This window comes from Megalopta genalis, chromosome 16, assembly GCF_051020955.1.
Source record: "Megalopta genalis isolate 19385.01 chromosome 16, iyMegGena1_principal, whole genome shotgun sequence".
In the NCBI taxonomy this organism is placed as follows: domain Eukaryota; kingdom Metazoa; phylum Arthropoda; class Insecta; order Hymenoptera; family Halictidae; genus Megalopta; species Megalopta genalis.
This window is the reverse complement of record NC_135028.1, coordinates 7,820,411-7,837,018: the sequence shown is the minus strand read 5'-3', so window position 1 is coordinate 7,837,018 and position 16,608 is coordinate 7,820,411. Positions and strand designations below refer to the sequence as shown.

Genomic DNA, 16,608 nt, shown 5'->3' with positions numbered 1-16,608 from the left:
GCCCATCAAATAGCAAATCTGATCCGCGAGTACATGGACGTGCTGCAATCGCCGCCGGAAGTGCCGAAGAGGGAGTCCGCTATCGTTCAGCAGATTGCTCAGCAACAGTTGCAGCCGCCGCCGGCGAATCTGCAAGCCACCACCGGCGGCCGAAAGTCTCGGCCCGCTTCGGTTTTACATAGAGGTGCTCCAGTGATACAGTCGCAAGCTAGTTAAAAAGTTCGCCGATTTTTCTAGGTGTAACACCTCTCTGCCTGGCCTGATACGTGAATCGTTTACCTCATACGTGACATTTCTACCTTCGACTCGTATTATTCGTTTATGCAGGATGTCCCGAAAATTTCTCGCAAACCTGGGTGGTTCCTGAGGTCATTTGAAGCAACTTTTTCCTTTGCGAAAATGTTCTCCGAGGCTTCGTTTACAAGTTATTAGCGAAAAACAGTGACCAATAAGAGGCGAGCGCGGCTGGCGCGCGGCGGCCCGGCCAACGAGCGCGCGGAGCTCGGTTCCGCTCATTGGCTCGGCCGTCTCGCGCCGCCTCGCGTCAGCCGAGCTCGCCCCTCATTGGCCACCGCTTGCTCGTCAATAACTCGTAAACGACGCCTCGGAGAAAATTTTCGTAAAGGAAAAAGTTGCTCGAAATCACCTCAGGAATCTCCTACTTTCGGATAGACATTTTCCGGGACACCCTGTATAGCTTTCATTTCGCTCGTTCGCCACTAGTCCCGTTATTACCTTAATGTCATATAATATTTCTATGATCCGCGTTCCGCATGTTTTGTAGTTATACGTTTTATGAATAACTTCGGCATATCAGGCCGCGGCGATCAGAGGTGTTGTCTATAGTTATTAATGCTTTACTGGCAAGGCCTATCGAGCGGCGAGAAGGCGCGCAGTCATCGTCGCAACGGGACGACGCCTAGCCTAGGAATACTTCTTTCTTCCACAGTATTTATTCGATTAGCTTAGACTCGAGGAAACGTCGGAACGGATGGATACATAATAGCTCTACACCCGCGCGCCGTGGATAATAGATTAGCGAATGGACCGACCGTTAATTAAATAACTGCCATTTTACAATTTTAAAACCGTTGAAAGACTTCTCTGATTCCACTTTTTCTCCGTCAACGTGTACCGTGTTGGTCTTTTTTACGAGCGATCGTCTCGATGTTTTTTATACGATTTTTCCAGTGTATACGACTATCGTGAGACGCAATAACTATCGAATTATAATCGACGAATCATTCTGGATACACTGGCGTTACAGTGGCGACGACACTACGGCATATCATTTTCGTATCGTTCGACGGAAGGGTGATTATCGGAGTTTTTCCTTTCGAATATAAAAATATTGTATACAAGATTTATCGCACATCCTGAGTCACAAACGCTGTGTGTACCAAGAACGACCAATTTACCGATTATGTTCGTTATCATCGGTGTCGCTTCTCCCGTTATAATCACCTCTGTTCGGCGATACTGCGACATACTAATTAACAACACGAATATATAAATGGAAAATTCGGTGCGACTTAAGGGCCGCCATTTTCGAATCGACGTAAACGTTTCTCGCATATTAAACTCGTGCAAAATTCGCATACGTATTGATCATTGTGTACACGCTATTCATGATATTTAGACACACACACAGACACACACATACACACACAGAGTTATTCCAACGTATAGCAAGCGCGATAAAATGTAATCACACTTAATAAGTATATCGGAGAGAAAAGATTCTTCGATCGCATTTCACAAAATGAAAGTCGAATGATAATCCGGGTCTTCGTTTATATCCAGACAATCCTTCGCGTCGTTTTTTCTCTCGTTAAGACTTGTCATAGTGGAATTATCGTTTAAGGCAAAAATGATAAAAACGAAAAGAAGAAAGAAAAAAGAAAGAAACAACATGTCCGCGATTCTCTGACCCGATCGAATCCCGATCGAAAATGCCACAAAATTGCGTCCAAAGAAATTCCTTCTTCTACTACTACTACTATTACTACTACTACTACTACTACTACTACTTTGTTTCTGCTTTCAAATTCGTGAGCCCCGAATCGCTCGATGTCTTGGTGTGTACATATTTAAGCGAATGTTTAAACGATAGCGAATAGATTTCAAGGAGCAGAACCCTCCAGTGTTCAATTCGATTCTATTTCCCCGCAGAAATGTGAATACAGTAATGTCTCCCTTACTGACGCTCAGATTGTCCGCTAACATTGACAATTTGGGAAGAACAGATACGATTATTTTTATAGTTATAAATTGTTCACAATTATAAAAATGAACCGCAAGGCTCGAATAATCGTGTCTCCTCTTTCTAAATGATCCATTTTAGTCGACAATCTGAGCGTCAGTAAGGGAGACATTACTGTATAAACTTCGCGCAGGTACAGGAAACAAATACTATCTACGCATATTTTAACCCTTTCAATGCAATCTTTCATATTTATAGAGCGAGACTAGTGTATAACGGAAGCAAGCTCTCTCTCAGAACCTATTTACAGTTCACCAGTTAGAAATATTGTTAGTTTTTACTAATATATATGTATATTAATATTACCGTTTTGGCGACGAGCAATATGGCGACTGCTCAGAAATACAGGGTGTCCCAAAAATGTCTCGCAATCCGAAAGTGGCGGGTTCCTCGGGTCGTTCGAAGCAACTTTTTCCTTTACAAAAATTTTTTCCGAGGCACCGTTAACGAGTTATTAACGAAAAACAGTGACCAATGAGAGGCGAGCTCGGCTGGCGCGGGGCGACCGAGCCAATGAGCGGAAAAGGCTTCGCGCCCCGGTCGGCTGGGCCGCCTCGCGTCAGCCGTACTCGATTCTTATTGGTCGCTGTTCTTTCATTGATAACTCGTTAACGGTGCCTCGGAGAACATTTTTGTAAATGAAGAAGTTGCTTCAAATGATCCGAGGAACCCGCCATTTCCATTATTACGAGACATTTTTGGGACACCCTGTATACATACATTAAGAGGTTCGATAGATGAAACACAGTAAAACAGAAGTGTACGATACGAATTTCGGAGGGCGAACACTTGGCACGTCTGATTTTAAAAGACTTTTTTAACGGGACACAGTCGAGAAAGGGTTATTATAACATAAAGTCGAATAAAGTAAGATCCCTCTAAGAATCTTTTGTCGAACACTGGAGCTCGTCGAATTCTAAGTTCGTTAGGACCAAGATCTCGTCTCGATGACCCTGGAGCCGTTGTTCAATTCTTTGTAAACGCATTATTAATTAACCGAATTTTATTTTACTTATATATATATAATTATTATATTCTTATATATTATATATATTATATTAATTATATATATATAATAATAATAATAATATAAGTAATATAAATAATATATAAAAATATAATATATATATATAATATTATTATATATATTATATTATATTATTATATATATTATTTAACATTACCGAAATGTTCACTTTGTAATCGTAAACGTTTTATCTACGTACATTTCACATCCTGCGAGCTAGTTGAACCTTCACTTCGGAAGGAAGAAACAAACGAAAAGTTTCTTTTTTTTTACGAGAATTTTTATCAACCCTCCGTCTACCGTGCCGGAGTCACGTCGGTGGAATATATCAAGTGCGCGAGTCAGAAATGACCCGGGCACCGGTGGCCCGCGCTCCCGTAGCCGGAGGGGCTCGATACATTGTACAAATTTACACGGAAACTGTGACACACAGACGTAAACAAAAAAAAAAGAAATATGTACACGTAAGATAACTTTGTAAAAGTCGCATGCGCGTCGTCGTGATCGGTCGACGACGATTAGTAGACGAGTTGATTATTTATGGTCGGCCGAGCCAGGGATATCCGAGGATTCATCGCGACGAAGAAGTGGAGACATTTTTTGTGTTGTGTTGTGTGCACCCTCTCTGTAATATCTTCTTTCAATTCCGATTTCCTTTCCGGGAGTTTGGCTAAGATTCAACGAGTGCAGAGACAGACTGTGATCCGCTTTGGGTGTCCTTAGGTCTTCGAGAGCTGTTCAACGAGTGAGACTTCGTGTTAACTAATTAACAAACAAACAAAAAAAAAAGGAGAAAAGTGTGTGTATGAGAGTGGCATAGAGAGAAAGAGAGTGAGAGAGAGAGAGAGAGAGAGAGAGAGAGAGAGAGGCAAACGTGTGTAATGAAAAAAAATTAATTACGAATCGAGAATGCAATTTGCAATGCGTGCATAATACATAAAAAGTCGGAGTAAAGGGGTAACTGCAAATCCCCGTATGTGTAGCTTAAGCGAAATAAATTATTGGTTGACGATGTTATATTGAAATATTTAAAATGGATGACTGTATATACGTATATATATAAATAGATACGCATAGACAAATACGCACACACACATACACACACACGCTGCGAATCAGACACAACCACATACACATATACATGTATACATGCATACATACATACATACGTACAATTACATTATATACATACATACATACATACGTACAATTACATTATATACATACATACATACAATTACATTATATACATACATATACATATATACATACATGCAACGGCGGTTGTAAACTCGATAGAAATCAACAGGAGAAACACGCCTACATGCGACGAAGATATACATACTATTATACATATAAATATGGATATAAATATATGAATATATATATATATATATATATATATATATATATATATATATATATATATACATATAGATTATTAATATACTCGGGCTATGTATAAGGATACAATAAAAGAAAAGCGAAGCTTTAATATTGCAATTAATGACGGATTATTTTCTGGTAATAATTAATACACCGGTTTTCTCCATAGAAATATGAAACATTCTTTCAGACATTCCAATAAAAATGGAATCAAGTTAAAGATTTCTGACTGGATTAAAAAATTACTCAAGTTAAATGCTTTCAAAAAATGTGTGAAGCTATCAATCGTAAAATATAGAATGGATTTCCATGGACCGTGTAGATTTTTATTCAAATCAAATAATTAATTATCAGTTACTGATCATTATTTACATATATCTTTGTTCTAAAGTTACCGTGGACGCTTCACTTAGCCTTCATAAATAATTAATTTTGTAACTTTGCAGATATAATTTATACAGTTCCACAATAGTGTAACATTTGTAAAATGAAGTTGTAAAATGAAATCTGTGACATTTAATGATAGTGACGGCTTAATACGCGCTGTCATCTTCGAGGCAAAAAAGAAATTACAAGTTGTAATATTTTCTGAACCGACAATGATACACGAAAGTCCAACAACTGTTCATTAATCTTTATTATTATTATTTGTTTTTATGCTTGGGATTGCATAGAACGGTTTTATACGTCTTTTCAGCAGATAAATGTTAGAGAAAAAATTAAACGTTACTCGCACAAAATGGGCGCCCTACTGGATGCCTCTACCGGTGCTGAACACGCATAGCTACGGCACTGCCGAGTCGAGAGAAGTGAGCAGCAGATCACGCGGCGCCGAAACGCCGCGCATGCGCAGCTCGACCGGTACGAATTTAAAATCGCTTCGACACTTGTTCCGTACAGTCGCATCTTCAGAAATGTTTGCAGAATCAAATCCCACGGTCAGTTTTCTTGTCAGGTAAACAAATTCCCGTAAATATGCAAAAATATTGCGCACTTCGGCATCTTTTCAAACTTCGACGATCATTTAATTAACAATATGAATAAATAAGTTGTGTGTTCACAACCGTGCTCCCTAAAAATAATTGCATCGAATTTGTAGAATTTACAACGATTGGCAATCGAAATTCAAATTCCTTATATTATAAATATTTATATATTTATAAAATTTATTATATTTATATATATATAAAATACTTATAATCCCCAGTAAAAATATAGGGATTGTACAAAAACAGTCGATCAATTACGCTATGCTTAAAAATACGTGTAAGTTTCATCGTATTCGTAGACGTTTTTTGGACGCTGAGAAAAAACAAGTGACAAAGCCCGTTGAAATATTTCGCCTACGATTCAGGTTGAAACGCTCGTGAAACATATTCGTAAATTCCGCACATTCCAGAATAATTCTAGAACAACTACGCCCAGTGTGATCGATGAAAAAACGCGTGTAAAATCGATCTTTGGGGTTAGCTCGCGACAACGTACGCAGACGCCAACCCCCCCACCACGCAGACTTTGAATTCGACGTCGCTTCGGTTCCCGCTTGCGTTGTGCAGAAGCGGCCACCCGTACGAGTAGGACCAAGCCTGTAAGTAGGTGCAAGTGTCGCGTGCCGGTGATAAACCATACTAAAGCGTTAACGTTCGTTCCGTTCGATCTATCCAGCTCTTTGTGCGTAAAGTTCACGTTGAACCGATCGAATCTCGGCTCTGGAGAAGCGATATCGGCCGCCTGGACGTTCGAAGGAACCAGTTTGTCGTTCGAGAGATCGTCGTTGTCACCAGTTGATCCAACAAATTCGCGGTAAGGGGATACGTCGCCTCGCTGTTCTCTGTCCGGCGTTGTTTTCTCGAACAGCAGCAGCGTAACAGTGAACGGTATTCGTAAGGAATAAAATTCGTGGCTTCGTTTTCGAGAAAATCGAGTTTGAAAATCACAGTTGAAAAGCCAGCACGCGAAGTGACCGTTTATCGTTTAAAGCTTTCACATTCGTTGTCCTCTGCAATGTTTACGTTCTGTTTTCGGCCGCACGGCTACTCCTACCGTTGCTCTGTTTACAGTACAGCTGACGCAAAAAGCTGACACATGATTACATGCTCTTGCAGGACACACTGTATAATTATGTATATACATTGATAATATATGTTTAAGGAATGGCCGCGAACGTGTCGCACGACTGCAATGTTGCGATTAAACTAGGACCGTTTATTAAACGAGACGATGGCGACGAATATCTGCCGTTGGAGATGACAATTCATGGATATGGCTCAGCGTGGATCGAGACGGAGCTCAAGAAGCGCGAGGACAATACATTCGACTACGGCTACAGTACTTGTCACAATCATTTTTAACCCTTTGCACGCCTCGTGGCGACTCGGAGGCGCCGCTAAAAATTGCTATACTATTTTACAAGATAATTGTAATAGTAACAGATATTATTTATATATATTATATATATATATTTATACATATATTTATATATTATATATATATATATATATATATATATATATATATATAATTATATATATTTATATTATTTATATCTAAAAGACTCTTAAAATTGCAAGTTCTTTACTCGCCAATAGGCTTTTACACGCATAAATCGCGATAAATCATGTAAAATAGAAACACCGTAGAAAATATGTTTAAAATACAATTAGAATAGCTTCGAGTGCAAAGGGTTAACACGTTGAACGCCGCGTCGGTCAAATATAGGGTGACACTAATTTTCCGAGCAATTTTCTTAACATTCATTTTCATTATAACAGATTCAATGATAAATTTTAACTTTCTAATTTCGGTTTAGTAAATTAAATTGCTTCGACTTCGTGGGAATTTTAGTGGTCGCGATTGTCGGCGCTGAACGTGTTAAGCTACACGATTATTCGGAAACCTTACTCAACATGTTGAATCGTTTCTGTACAGAATTTTCGTTCTGTAAGAGTAATATACAAGTCGACAACTCTCAACCGAGTAGCCATGAGGGGTCACCGTATACCCGAAAGACGACGTACAATTTACAAAGTTTGAATGCCGAGGAACAGTTGTTGGTGAAACACATGGCTGCGCAATTGTGCAAAGACATTGCCAAGCACGCGAAACCGAAGAAACAGCGCCAAAAAGTCGAACGGAACGACAAAAATGCTTCTGCGGAGGGAGTAAAAACTGTTACATTCGGTAAAGAGTATTCGAAACCGAGGATACAAAGACAGCTTAAGCATACCCAAACCGTAAGCGCTGTTGCCGTTTGCGAAGAATGGTTATTCTCATAGCTTGTTAAACACAGATCAACAACGATAATCTGCGGAACTTTTTCAATATAGAAAATTATGCTTTTTCGCAGGATATTGACCGGTTGTTCCGACGGCTCGTTGCATATCTGGACTTACAAAGGTAACCATCGCATTGGAGTCCGTGGACACAAGACAGTCATCGTTGATGTACAATGGGTGTCCATGAAGCAAAATATTGCTATGTTCATTAGGTAAATCACCGATGGTAGCATTTGTTTCTTCAAATAACCTGAATATTATATATATATATATAATATAATATAATAATCTGAATTACTATAATAATATAATATATTATATTATTATTATTATTATTATTATTATTATTATATTATTATATTATACTATACTATAATATAGTATAATAATCAGAATTACTATAATAATATAATATATTATAATTATTATATTATTATATTATAATATAGACTATACTATATTATACTACACTATACTATAGTATAGATTATATCAGATTATTATATTATAGTATAGACTATACTATATTATATTAATATAATATTATATATATATATTATTATAGTATATATATATAATTAATAATAATAATATTTCTAATAAATACTATTATATAATACTACATAAACAATACTATAATATAATTGATAATATTTATAATAAAAAATATACAGCGCATCGAAGGATGGAGCAGTTATAATATGGGTGTGCAATATGCTGAAGAATTCTATAGTGTTTCGCACGTATTGTTCGCACGATTCCAAGGGCGTGTTTAATACGTTAAACGTGCTTAGCGTTCATCCGAACAAAACTATACTGGCTGTCGGAGGATGGGACGGCTTGCTGAAATTTTGGACCACATGTGGGTATAAAAGCAAAAAATATACTAACAGACTAAACAACAGCGTATATAGCATATAGCGGTTTCTCCCTATATATTGGTATTTTCAGCCACTCAAGATAGAAAGAAACTCACCAAAAATTCGGCGCGTAAACCAAAGGTAAGTTTAATTAGGCATAAATGCCTAAATAGAATTATAAATAGGAATCCCGAATGAGGAATGTATGAATTTATTGTACAACTTATGTTATTATTGTAATGTTGTAGACGATCATTAAAAATCTGGACGGTCATAAAGACGTCGTCACCGGTATCGCCTGGTCGGAGAAAAACGAGGTTGTATCGTGCTCGTTCGACGAGACGATCAAAGTATGGGATTACGAATCGGGCAGGATCATACACGATCTTGGCGGTGGCGAATGTTTTTACAGCCTCGATTATTCGCCGTTACGTCGTTCTATACTGGCGACCACCCACGACAAGATTAGGTTGTACGACCTGAGAGACACAGGTACACGCAGAATTTGTATTCCGATTCGCGATCATTGACAATTCTACAAAATCAATGCAATTAACATTCAGGTAACAGCACGATCGTGAAGAAAGTGTTCGCTTATCACAAGGAGCCTGTGAAATCTTTAAGATGGTCGCCCGTGGATCAGAATCTGTTTATTTTAGGAGGCGCTCGCATGCAACTTTGGGACATCAGACGGTATTGATAAATAATCGAATCGATCATTTTCATTTAACGCTGAATCTACCGCGGTCAAAGTGACCGCTTTCTTGTTTCGCAATTCTTCAAAGTTCCGAGACTCATTCGTGGAAAATAAATAAATAAATATATAATAAATATAAATATATATATAAATTATATTATATATATATAAATATATATAATAAAATAAATAATAAAAACTTTACAAATGCTAAATAAATTCGGTCTTGTCGCTTCTGTGAAGCAGTACATGCCAGTTAGTATTACTGCTCGGTAGGTTTAGTGTTAAATTTGAATAATCAAATGAACCGACAATCGTCGAATCGATTATTGCATGCGACAATGTTGTCTGTGCTTTTGAATCATTTTTTGAAACGTTCGTTTCCAGTCCCAGAACACCACTGTACGATCTACGCGATCACCAGAAGGACGTGTTGTGCTGCGATTGGTCGAATCCAAAAATGTTGGCATTCGGCGGTGAGGACAAAATCGTAAGGTTATATAAATTTACACGCGTCTAACGTTATCTAAATTTACCGATAATTATATGCATTTCATAACAGTGTTCAATAAATCAAAAGTTTTTTTTCTGCCTTCTAATAACCACTGACTGATTCCTGTGGAGGTTCCCGAACACGAATCCGAAAACCGAATTGTTCTATAAATCCCAGTTTTTAAAAAACGCGAGTTTGTTTTTTTAGTGCGTGCGATATTTAGCAAAAACGAAGTACCGCGCAAGAAACTAAAAACGCTAGGAAGGTCGTATTGGCCTAACAGATAGAGGAAGGCTTCCTGAATATGTCAGCGAGAGGGAGAGAGAGAGAGAGAGAGAGATAATATTATTTAATATTATATTTAGATATAATATCATATTAAATATATAACATATATAACATATATAAATATATCAAACATATATTAAACATATTAAATATATATATAATATTATATTAATTATTATTACAATATTATTTAATATTATATTTAGATATAATATTTTATTCTTCTAAATAGTATTAAATGACCGTCAAAGTTTAAAAAGATGCCGAAGTACTTATTTTCTACGCAATATTTTTGCATGTTTACGGGAAATTATGATTCTGTAAATATTTATGAATATTTATGTTATTTATAATAGAAGTAATTATAGAGAAAAGGTGTTGGAGCGATTTTAAATTCGAACAGGGCGAGATTAGTATATAAAAAATTGGTGGCGAAGACGAAACCGGAAAAAATATAAATCAACACGCGTCTCGTGTTAACGACAAATCAACGACGGTGATATTTATTGATAAATGTATATATTTAATAAATGTTCAATAAATCAATAAATCGAAAGTTCTTTCTGCCTTCTAATAATCACTGTCTGACTCTTTTATATATTATTTCGGTTTTCTCCGACCAGGCTAAACCGGTGATAACGTCTTTATGACCTTCCATTGCTTTTATGGTCGCTCACAAAATTATAATACAATAATAAAAGGTATAAAATTCATAGCTTGCATTTGCGGTGTGTGTTGGACTAGATTTATATAATATAATATAATATTTAGAATAATATTAGAATAGATAGATATTAGAATTTAGAAAATTTAAAAAAATTTAGAATAATATTGTTTAGAATAATAACCTAAGGATCTTAGTTTGCTACAGGATTATACCAAAATCAAATATGATCAATTATGGACCCCTAAATCCACAATATTCTCAGCAACGCTATGTTTAAAAATACATGTAAGTTTCATGGTATTCGTAGACGTGTTTTGGACACTGAAAACAAATAAGTGACGAAGACCGTTAAAATATTTCGCCTATGATTCAGGTTGAAACGCTCGTGAAACATATTCGTAAATTCCGCACATTCCAGAATAATTCTAGAACAACTACGCCCAGTGTGATCGATAAAAAAACGCGTACAAAATCGATCTTAATAACAGATCGACGCGACCGAGCGGTTCAAATAATTTTGGGCCAGCTCGCGACAACGTACGCAGACGCCAACCCCCCACCACGCAGACTTTGAATTCGACGTCGCTTCGGTTCCCGCTTGCGTTGTGCAGAAGCGGCCACCCGTACGAGTAGGACCCAGCCTGTAAGAAGGTGCAAGTGTCGCGTGCCGGTGATAAACCATACTAAAGCGTTAACGTTCGTTCCGTTCGATCTATCCAGCTCTTTGTGCGTAAAGTTCACGTTGAACCGATCGAATCTCGGCTCTGGAGAAGCGATATCGGCCGCCTGGACGTTCGAAGGAACCAGTTTGTCGTTCGAGAGATCGTCGTTGTCACGAGTTGATCCAACAAATTCGCGGTAAGGGGATACGTCGCCTCGCTGTTCTCTGTCCGGCGTTGTTTTCTCGAACAGCAGCAGCGTAACAGTGAACGGTATTCGTAAGGAATAAAATTCGTGGCTTCGTTTTCGAGAAAATCGAGTTTGAAAATCACAGTTGAAAAGCCAGCACGCGAAGTGACCGTTTATCGTTTTAGGCTTTCACATTCGTTGTCCTCTGTAATGTTTACATTTCTGTTTTCAGCCGCACGGCTACTCCTACCGTTGCTCTGTTTACAATACATTGCCGATACATAGAAGCTCGCACATAATTACATGCTCTTGGAGGTCAACACTACATACAGGAACTGAGAACGCACAAACATGTCGGATGACAGCCAGATCGTCGTTAAACTAGGACCGTTCATTAAACGCAGCGATGGCGGCGAATATCTGCCGTTGGACTTGGCAATTTGCGGACGTTCTGTCACGTGGATCGCGAAGGAACTTAAAAAGTGCGAAAACGACACGTTCGTCTTCAGCTACGGTATTTATCTCAATCGTTTTTGAGCCAATCAATATATCAATATATATTATATATATCAATATATATATATTCGTAAATATTACTCGATATATTAAATCGGTATTATTGTACAGAATTTGCATCTTACACCGGAAATCAAGCAGCCGATGAGTCCCGAATGAGGACCTCTGCGTGCGTGCTTCCTCTGTTTGCCCCGGAGGTGAGCAGCAGGTTGGAAGGTTTGAGCATCGAGGAACAGTCGCCGGTGAAACCGGTGGCCGGTGTATCGCGCGTGGACTTTGCCAAACCCGGGACATCGAAAGATGCGAGCGAGAAAGAGCAACAGAGCGATCAAAAAACCACTACGGAAGAAGAAAAAGAAGAAGAAAATGTGGAATCCAAAGAAGATTATCCGAAACCGACGTTTCGAAGATACCTTAAACATACTGAACCTGTAAGCGCTGTTGCCGTTTACGACGAATGGTTATTTTTATAGCTTATTAAACATAGATCAACAATAACAATATATGCAGGATTAATCGTAACGAACAAATTATGCTTCTCACAGGATATTGGTTGGTTGTCTTGATGGTTCGTTGCACATCTGGACGATTAGAGGAAAGCATCGTCTTGGAATTCGTGGTCACAAGAAAGGCATCGAAGATGTAGTGTGGCTGTCGATGAAGAGAGACACTGCTAACTTCGTTAGGTAAATCATCGCGACGCTCTTAGCGTTTACAGTAATGTCTCCCTTACTGACGCTCAGACTGTCTACTAAAATTTCTGATATAATAATAACAATATAGGAAGCATATAATAATAAGGATGCAAGGATGTGATAATAATATGGAATAATTTGGGAAGAGGAGATAAAATTATTATTATATAATATAATAATAATAATATAGGAAGCATGTAACAATACGGATGCAAGGATGTGATAATAATATGGAATTATTTGGGAAGAGGAGATACGATTATTATTATATAATATAATAATAATAATATAGGAAGGATGTAATAACAATATGGAATAATTTGGGAAGAGGGGATACGATTATTCGAACCTCGCGGCTCGTTTTTATAATTGTAGCCAATTTATAACTAATCGTATCTCCTCTTCCCGAATTGTCCATTTTTGTGGCCAATCTGGGCGTCAATTAGTCAGGCGTCATTACTGATACAATAATCATTACAATAATATAATAGTATATATAATAATATAATAATATATTATAATATATTATAATAATATAATATAAATTATTTATTATTAATTTATATTATATTATTAATATATATAATATAATATTATATAATATATATTATATAATAATATAATATAATAGTCATTACAATAATACGAATCTACAATAAATAATAAAAAAATGTACAGCACATCGAGGGACGAAACGGTTGTAATATGGTCCTGCAACGTCACGAAGAACACCGTGATATCGCGCACGATCTGTACGCACGACAACAGCGGATTAGTTGCCAGATTCGATATGCTTAGCGTTAATTATGGCGCGAATTTGGTGGCTGCCGGAGGATGGGACGCCACGATAAGATTTTGGTCGACCGGTGAGTACGAAAGAAAATATCCTTAGAGATCAGACAGGTTTCTCCTCCCTATATTCACGTTTTTTAGCCAATCCAGGTCCAAACAAACACAACAAATATCCGATACGGAAAACTAGAGTAAGTTGAAATAGGCAGAAATGCGAGAACTGCAACTGGTACGCGTGAATTTACTAACTTCTGTATTATTGTAATTATTGTAGGACTGCCTGAAGACGATAAAAGCTCATAGAAACCTTATCACCGGTTTAGTCTGGTCGGACAAAACCGAGATTATATCGTGCTCGTTGGACGAGTCGATGAAAATATGGGATTACGAGTCGGGCAACGTTAAACATGTGCTCACCGACCACGATTGCTTTTACAAGGTCGATTATTCGCCGTTGCGTCGTTCCGTGGTAGCGTCCACCCACGACGAAATTATATTGTACGATCTGAGAAGTACAGGTAAGAAGTACAGAATCTGTATTTGGTAATCGTTGTAAATTCTATAAAATTCTATAATACAAATTACTTCTAGCGAGCTCGCGTGTGGGACAATTATTCAATCGTCACAGCGATCCGGTGAGAAGTTTAAGATGGTCGACCGTGGATCGGGATTTATTTATCGTAGCTGGCGAACGAGTGAAACTTTGGGACACCAGAAAGTATGATACGTCGAATAAAATCGTTATCGAATTCTTGCAAACAAAGTGTAGTACGAGCTTTCGAATCATTTTCAAACGTTTCTTTCCAGCCCTAAAACACCATTGTTCGAGCTACACCATCACCACGGGGAAGTGTTGTGCTGCGATTGGTCGAATCCGAAATTTCTGGCGTTCGGCGGTCAAGACAAAACCGTGAGAATATATAAAACAACACACGTCTAGCGTTAACGACAAATCAACGATAATTTATTGATAATTATATGTATTTAATAACACTGTTCAATAAATCAAAAGTTCTTTTTTCGGCCTTCTAATAACCGCTTCTTGTAAGAGCGTCACTTTCCAAGCGCGAATCCGAAAACCGAATTGCTCTGTCATCGTCAGTTTTCAAGAAACACGAGTTTTTATGAGAGCGTTTTATTTCAGCGTTTTTTTATTTTAGCTAATATAAAGTATTGCGCGAAAGCTGGAAGCGTTAGGAAGATCATATTGGCCTAAATTGATAGAGGAAGGGTTCCTGAATGTGTCAGTATCGATAATTATAATATTTTATAATTATCTATTATAATAAATATATAATATATAATAGATAATATATATAATAGATAATATAATATAGAAAAAGTGTTAAGCGATTTTAAATTCGTACTGGTCGAGCTGCGCATGCGCGGCGTTTTGGCGCCGCGTGATCTGCTGCTCGCTTCTTTCGACACGGCAGTGCCGTAGCTACGCGTGATCTGCGCCAATATTGGCGTCCAATGGGGCGCCCAATTTGTATAAATAACGTTTGTTTCTGTTCCTATTTTACAGAGATCTACAAGCTGCATTTGTTTAAATTTTCATTTGTTATAGGCTCACATGAAAAATTGAATAAATTCTATTATCTATTTTCAAATTGCAATTTTTGGAAATAATTTTTGAGCCATTATGTTATCTAGTGAATTGACAATCTCTAAAAGAATTTAGACTGCTTGGCCCAATTTTACATATATAAATTTATAATTTGCATCAGCAACGGCAAAAAGAAGTATTAAAAGAAAATTCTTATAATAAAAATACGTGGAGCTCGAAATGAATATAGCGTATGTACGATATGAAACGGTTAGAAAACATTTGAAACCCGAAAACGCGACGACAAATCCCCGCTCAACCAATAAAGTCGGCCTTAGGATACCTACAGGCGTTGCATGCAAAATGTTTCTTCCTGTCTCGGGATCTGAATTACCGACTGTGCAAAAAGCTACCTACCGCACAGAAAATGCTGCGGTACGATAGCGGACTCTATCTAAATAGACGGTCAGCTAGTGAACTACATTTGATGGCACAGAGAAAAGTGTGTCTGAAGTGACTTTTAAAGCATATACATATACATATGTATATATATATATATATGCATACATGGAGGCAGCATCTGCTACTGCTGAACATATAGCAATTTCTAGACAGAAAGAGAGACTCTAATTGTGCTCGACTTGTTTCACTCTGATCGCGCGGCGGGAGTCAAGGGGCGTGGCTCTAGCGACCCTCATGTTGCGTGCAAGTTAATTCCGAGTTAATTTCAAATAACATCTTGGTCTATATTAATTACTAGAATCATCGAATTAACATTGTTATCCCCAACTTTGCATTAACCAAGACCCAAATACATTCAAATATTGAAAATATTTTCTGTATATGACAAAACTAATTAATAATAATGGTTTGATGATAGTATATCGATAAATCTCTATTAGATAAAATTATTTACAGTCTATTTACCATTTCAAGCATCTATTCTCCAAAGCCCTGCATATAACATAATTAGAACTTTCGAAACCAACTGAATTATGGTTCACCGCTTCGTTGCCACGAGAAAAAGTTATCTTTGTCGGTTCTATCTTGAATCGTAGACTACAAGGAGATAGTAAGGGCCAAGTAATAAATGGATCCAGGTGTCGCAATCAGAGCGTTAAATTAGTATGGGTCACAGCGTTACAGATAGCTTCAGTACATTGATAGAATAAAAAGTACGTTGAACCGCGTTTCCAAGTAACAGCAATTCCAATTTTTAGCGTGTTCGCTAAATTTTTATGCAATTGATGC

The 16,608-nt window shown here is 37.5% G+C and overlaps 3 protein-coding genes across 6 annotated transcripts in view; all 3 read left to right on the top strand.

The window, feature by feature from the left end:
• The window catches only part of Myo81F (unconventional myosin 81F), a 62,505-nt gene extending 57,708 nt beyond the window's left edge, over positions 1 to 4,797 (top strand). For both annotated transcript variants that reach the window (XM_033471945.2, XM_033471946.2), the window contains one exon: positions 1 to 4,797. In XM_033471945.2, the coding sequence (XP_033327836.1) occupies positions 1 to 216 (216 nt within the window). In that variant the 3' untranslated portion in view covers positions 217 to 4,797.
• Positions 4,798 to 6,139: 1,342 nt separating this feature from the next.
• LOC117221166 (ribosome biogenesis protein WDR12 homolog) lies at positions 6,140 to 10,110 on the top strand. Its single transcript, XM_033471888.2, has 10 exons — positions 6,140 to 6,264; positions 6,342 to 6,479; positions 6,828 to 7,004; positions 7,605 to 7,938; positions 8,023 to 8,163; positions 8,626 to 8,813; positions 8,903 to 8,952; positions 9,060 to 9,303; positions 9,375 to 9,504; positions 9,896 to 10,110. The coding sequence occupies exons 3-10, from the start codon at positions 6,830 to 6,832 to the stop codon at positions 10,026 to 10,028; spliced, it is 1,395 nt and encodes a 464-aa protein (XP_033327779.2). The 5' UTR covers positions 6,140 to 6,264; positions 6,342 to 6,479; positions 6,828 to 6,829; the 3' UTR covers positions 10,029 to 10,110.
• A 1,437-nt stretch (positions 10,111 to 11,547) lies between these two features.
• On the top strand, positions 11,548 to 14,843 carry LOC117221167 (ribosome biogenesis protein WDR12 homolog). Of its 3 annotated transcripts, none has more exons than XM_076526801.1 (9): positions 11,548 to 11,814; positions 12,038 to 12,319; positions 12,433 to 12,781; positions 12,867 to 13,007; positions 13,695 to 13,882; positions 13,959 to 13,999; positions 14,083 to 14,326; positions 14,400 to 14,526; positions 14,616 to 14,843. In XM_076526801.1, the coding sequence occupies exons 2-9, from the start codon at positions 12,157 to 12,159 to the stop codon at positions 14,746 to 14,748; spliced, it is 1,386 nt and encodes a 461-aa protein (XP_076382916.1). In that variant the 5' UTR covers positions 11,548 to 11,814; positions 12,038 to 12,156; the 3' UTR covers positions 14,749 to 14,843. The 3 variants fall into 3 exon arrangements, with proteins under 3 accessions (XP_076382916.1, XP_076382915.1, XP_076382914.1); XM_076526800.1 differs by having other exon boundaries at positions 11,549 to 11,814; positions 12,091 to 12,319; positions 13,950 to 13,999; XM_076526799.1 differs by having other exon boundaries at positions 11,549 to 11,814; positions 13,950 to 13,999.
• Positions 14,844 to 16,608: the final 1,765 nt, after the last annotated feature.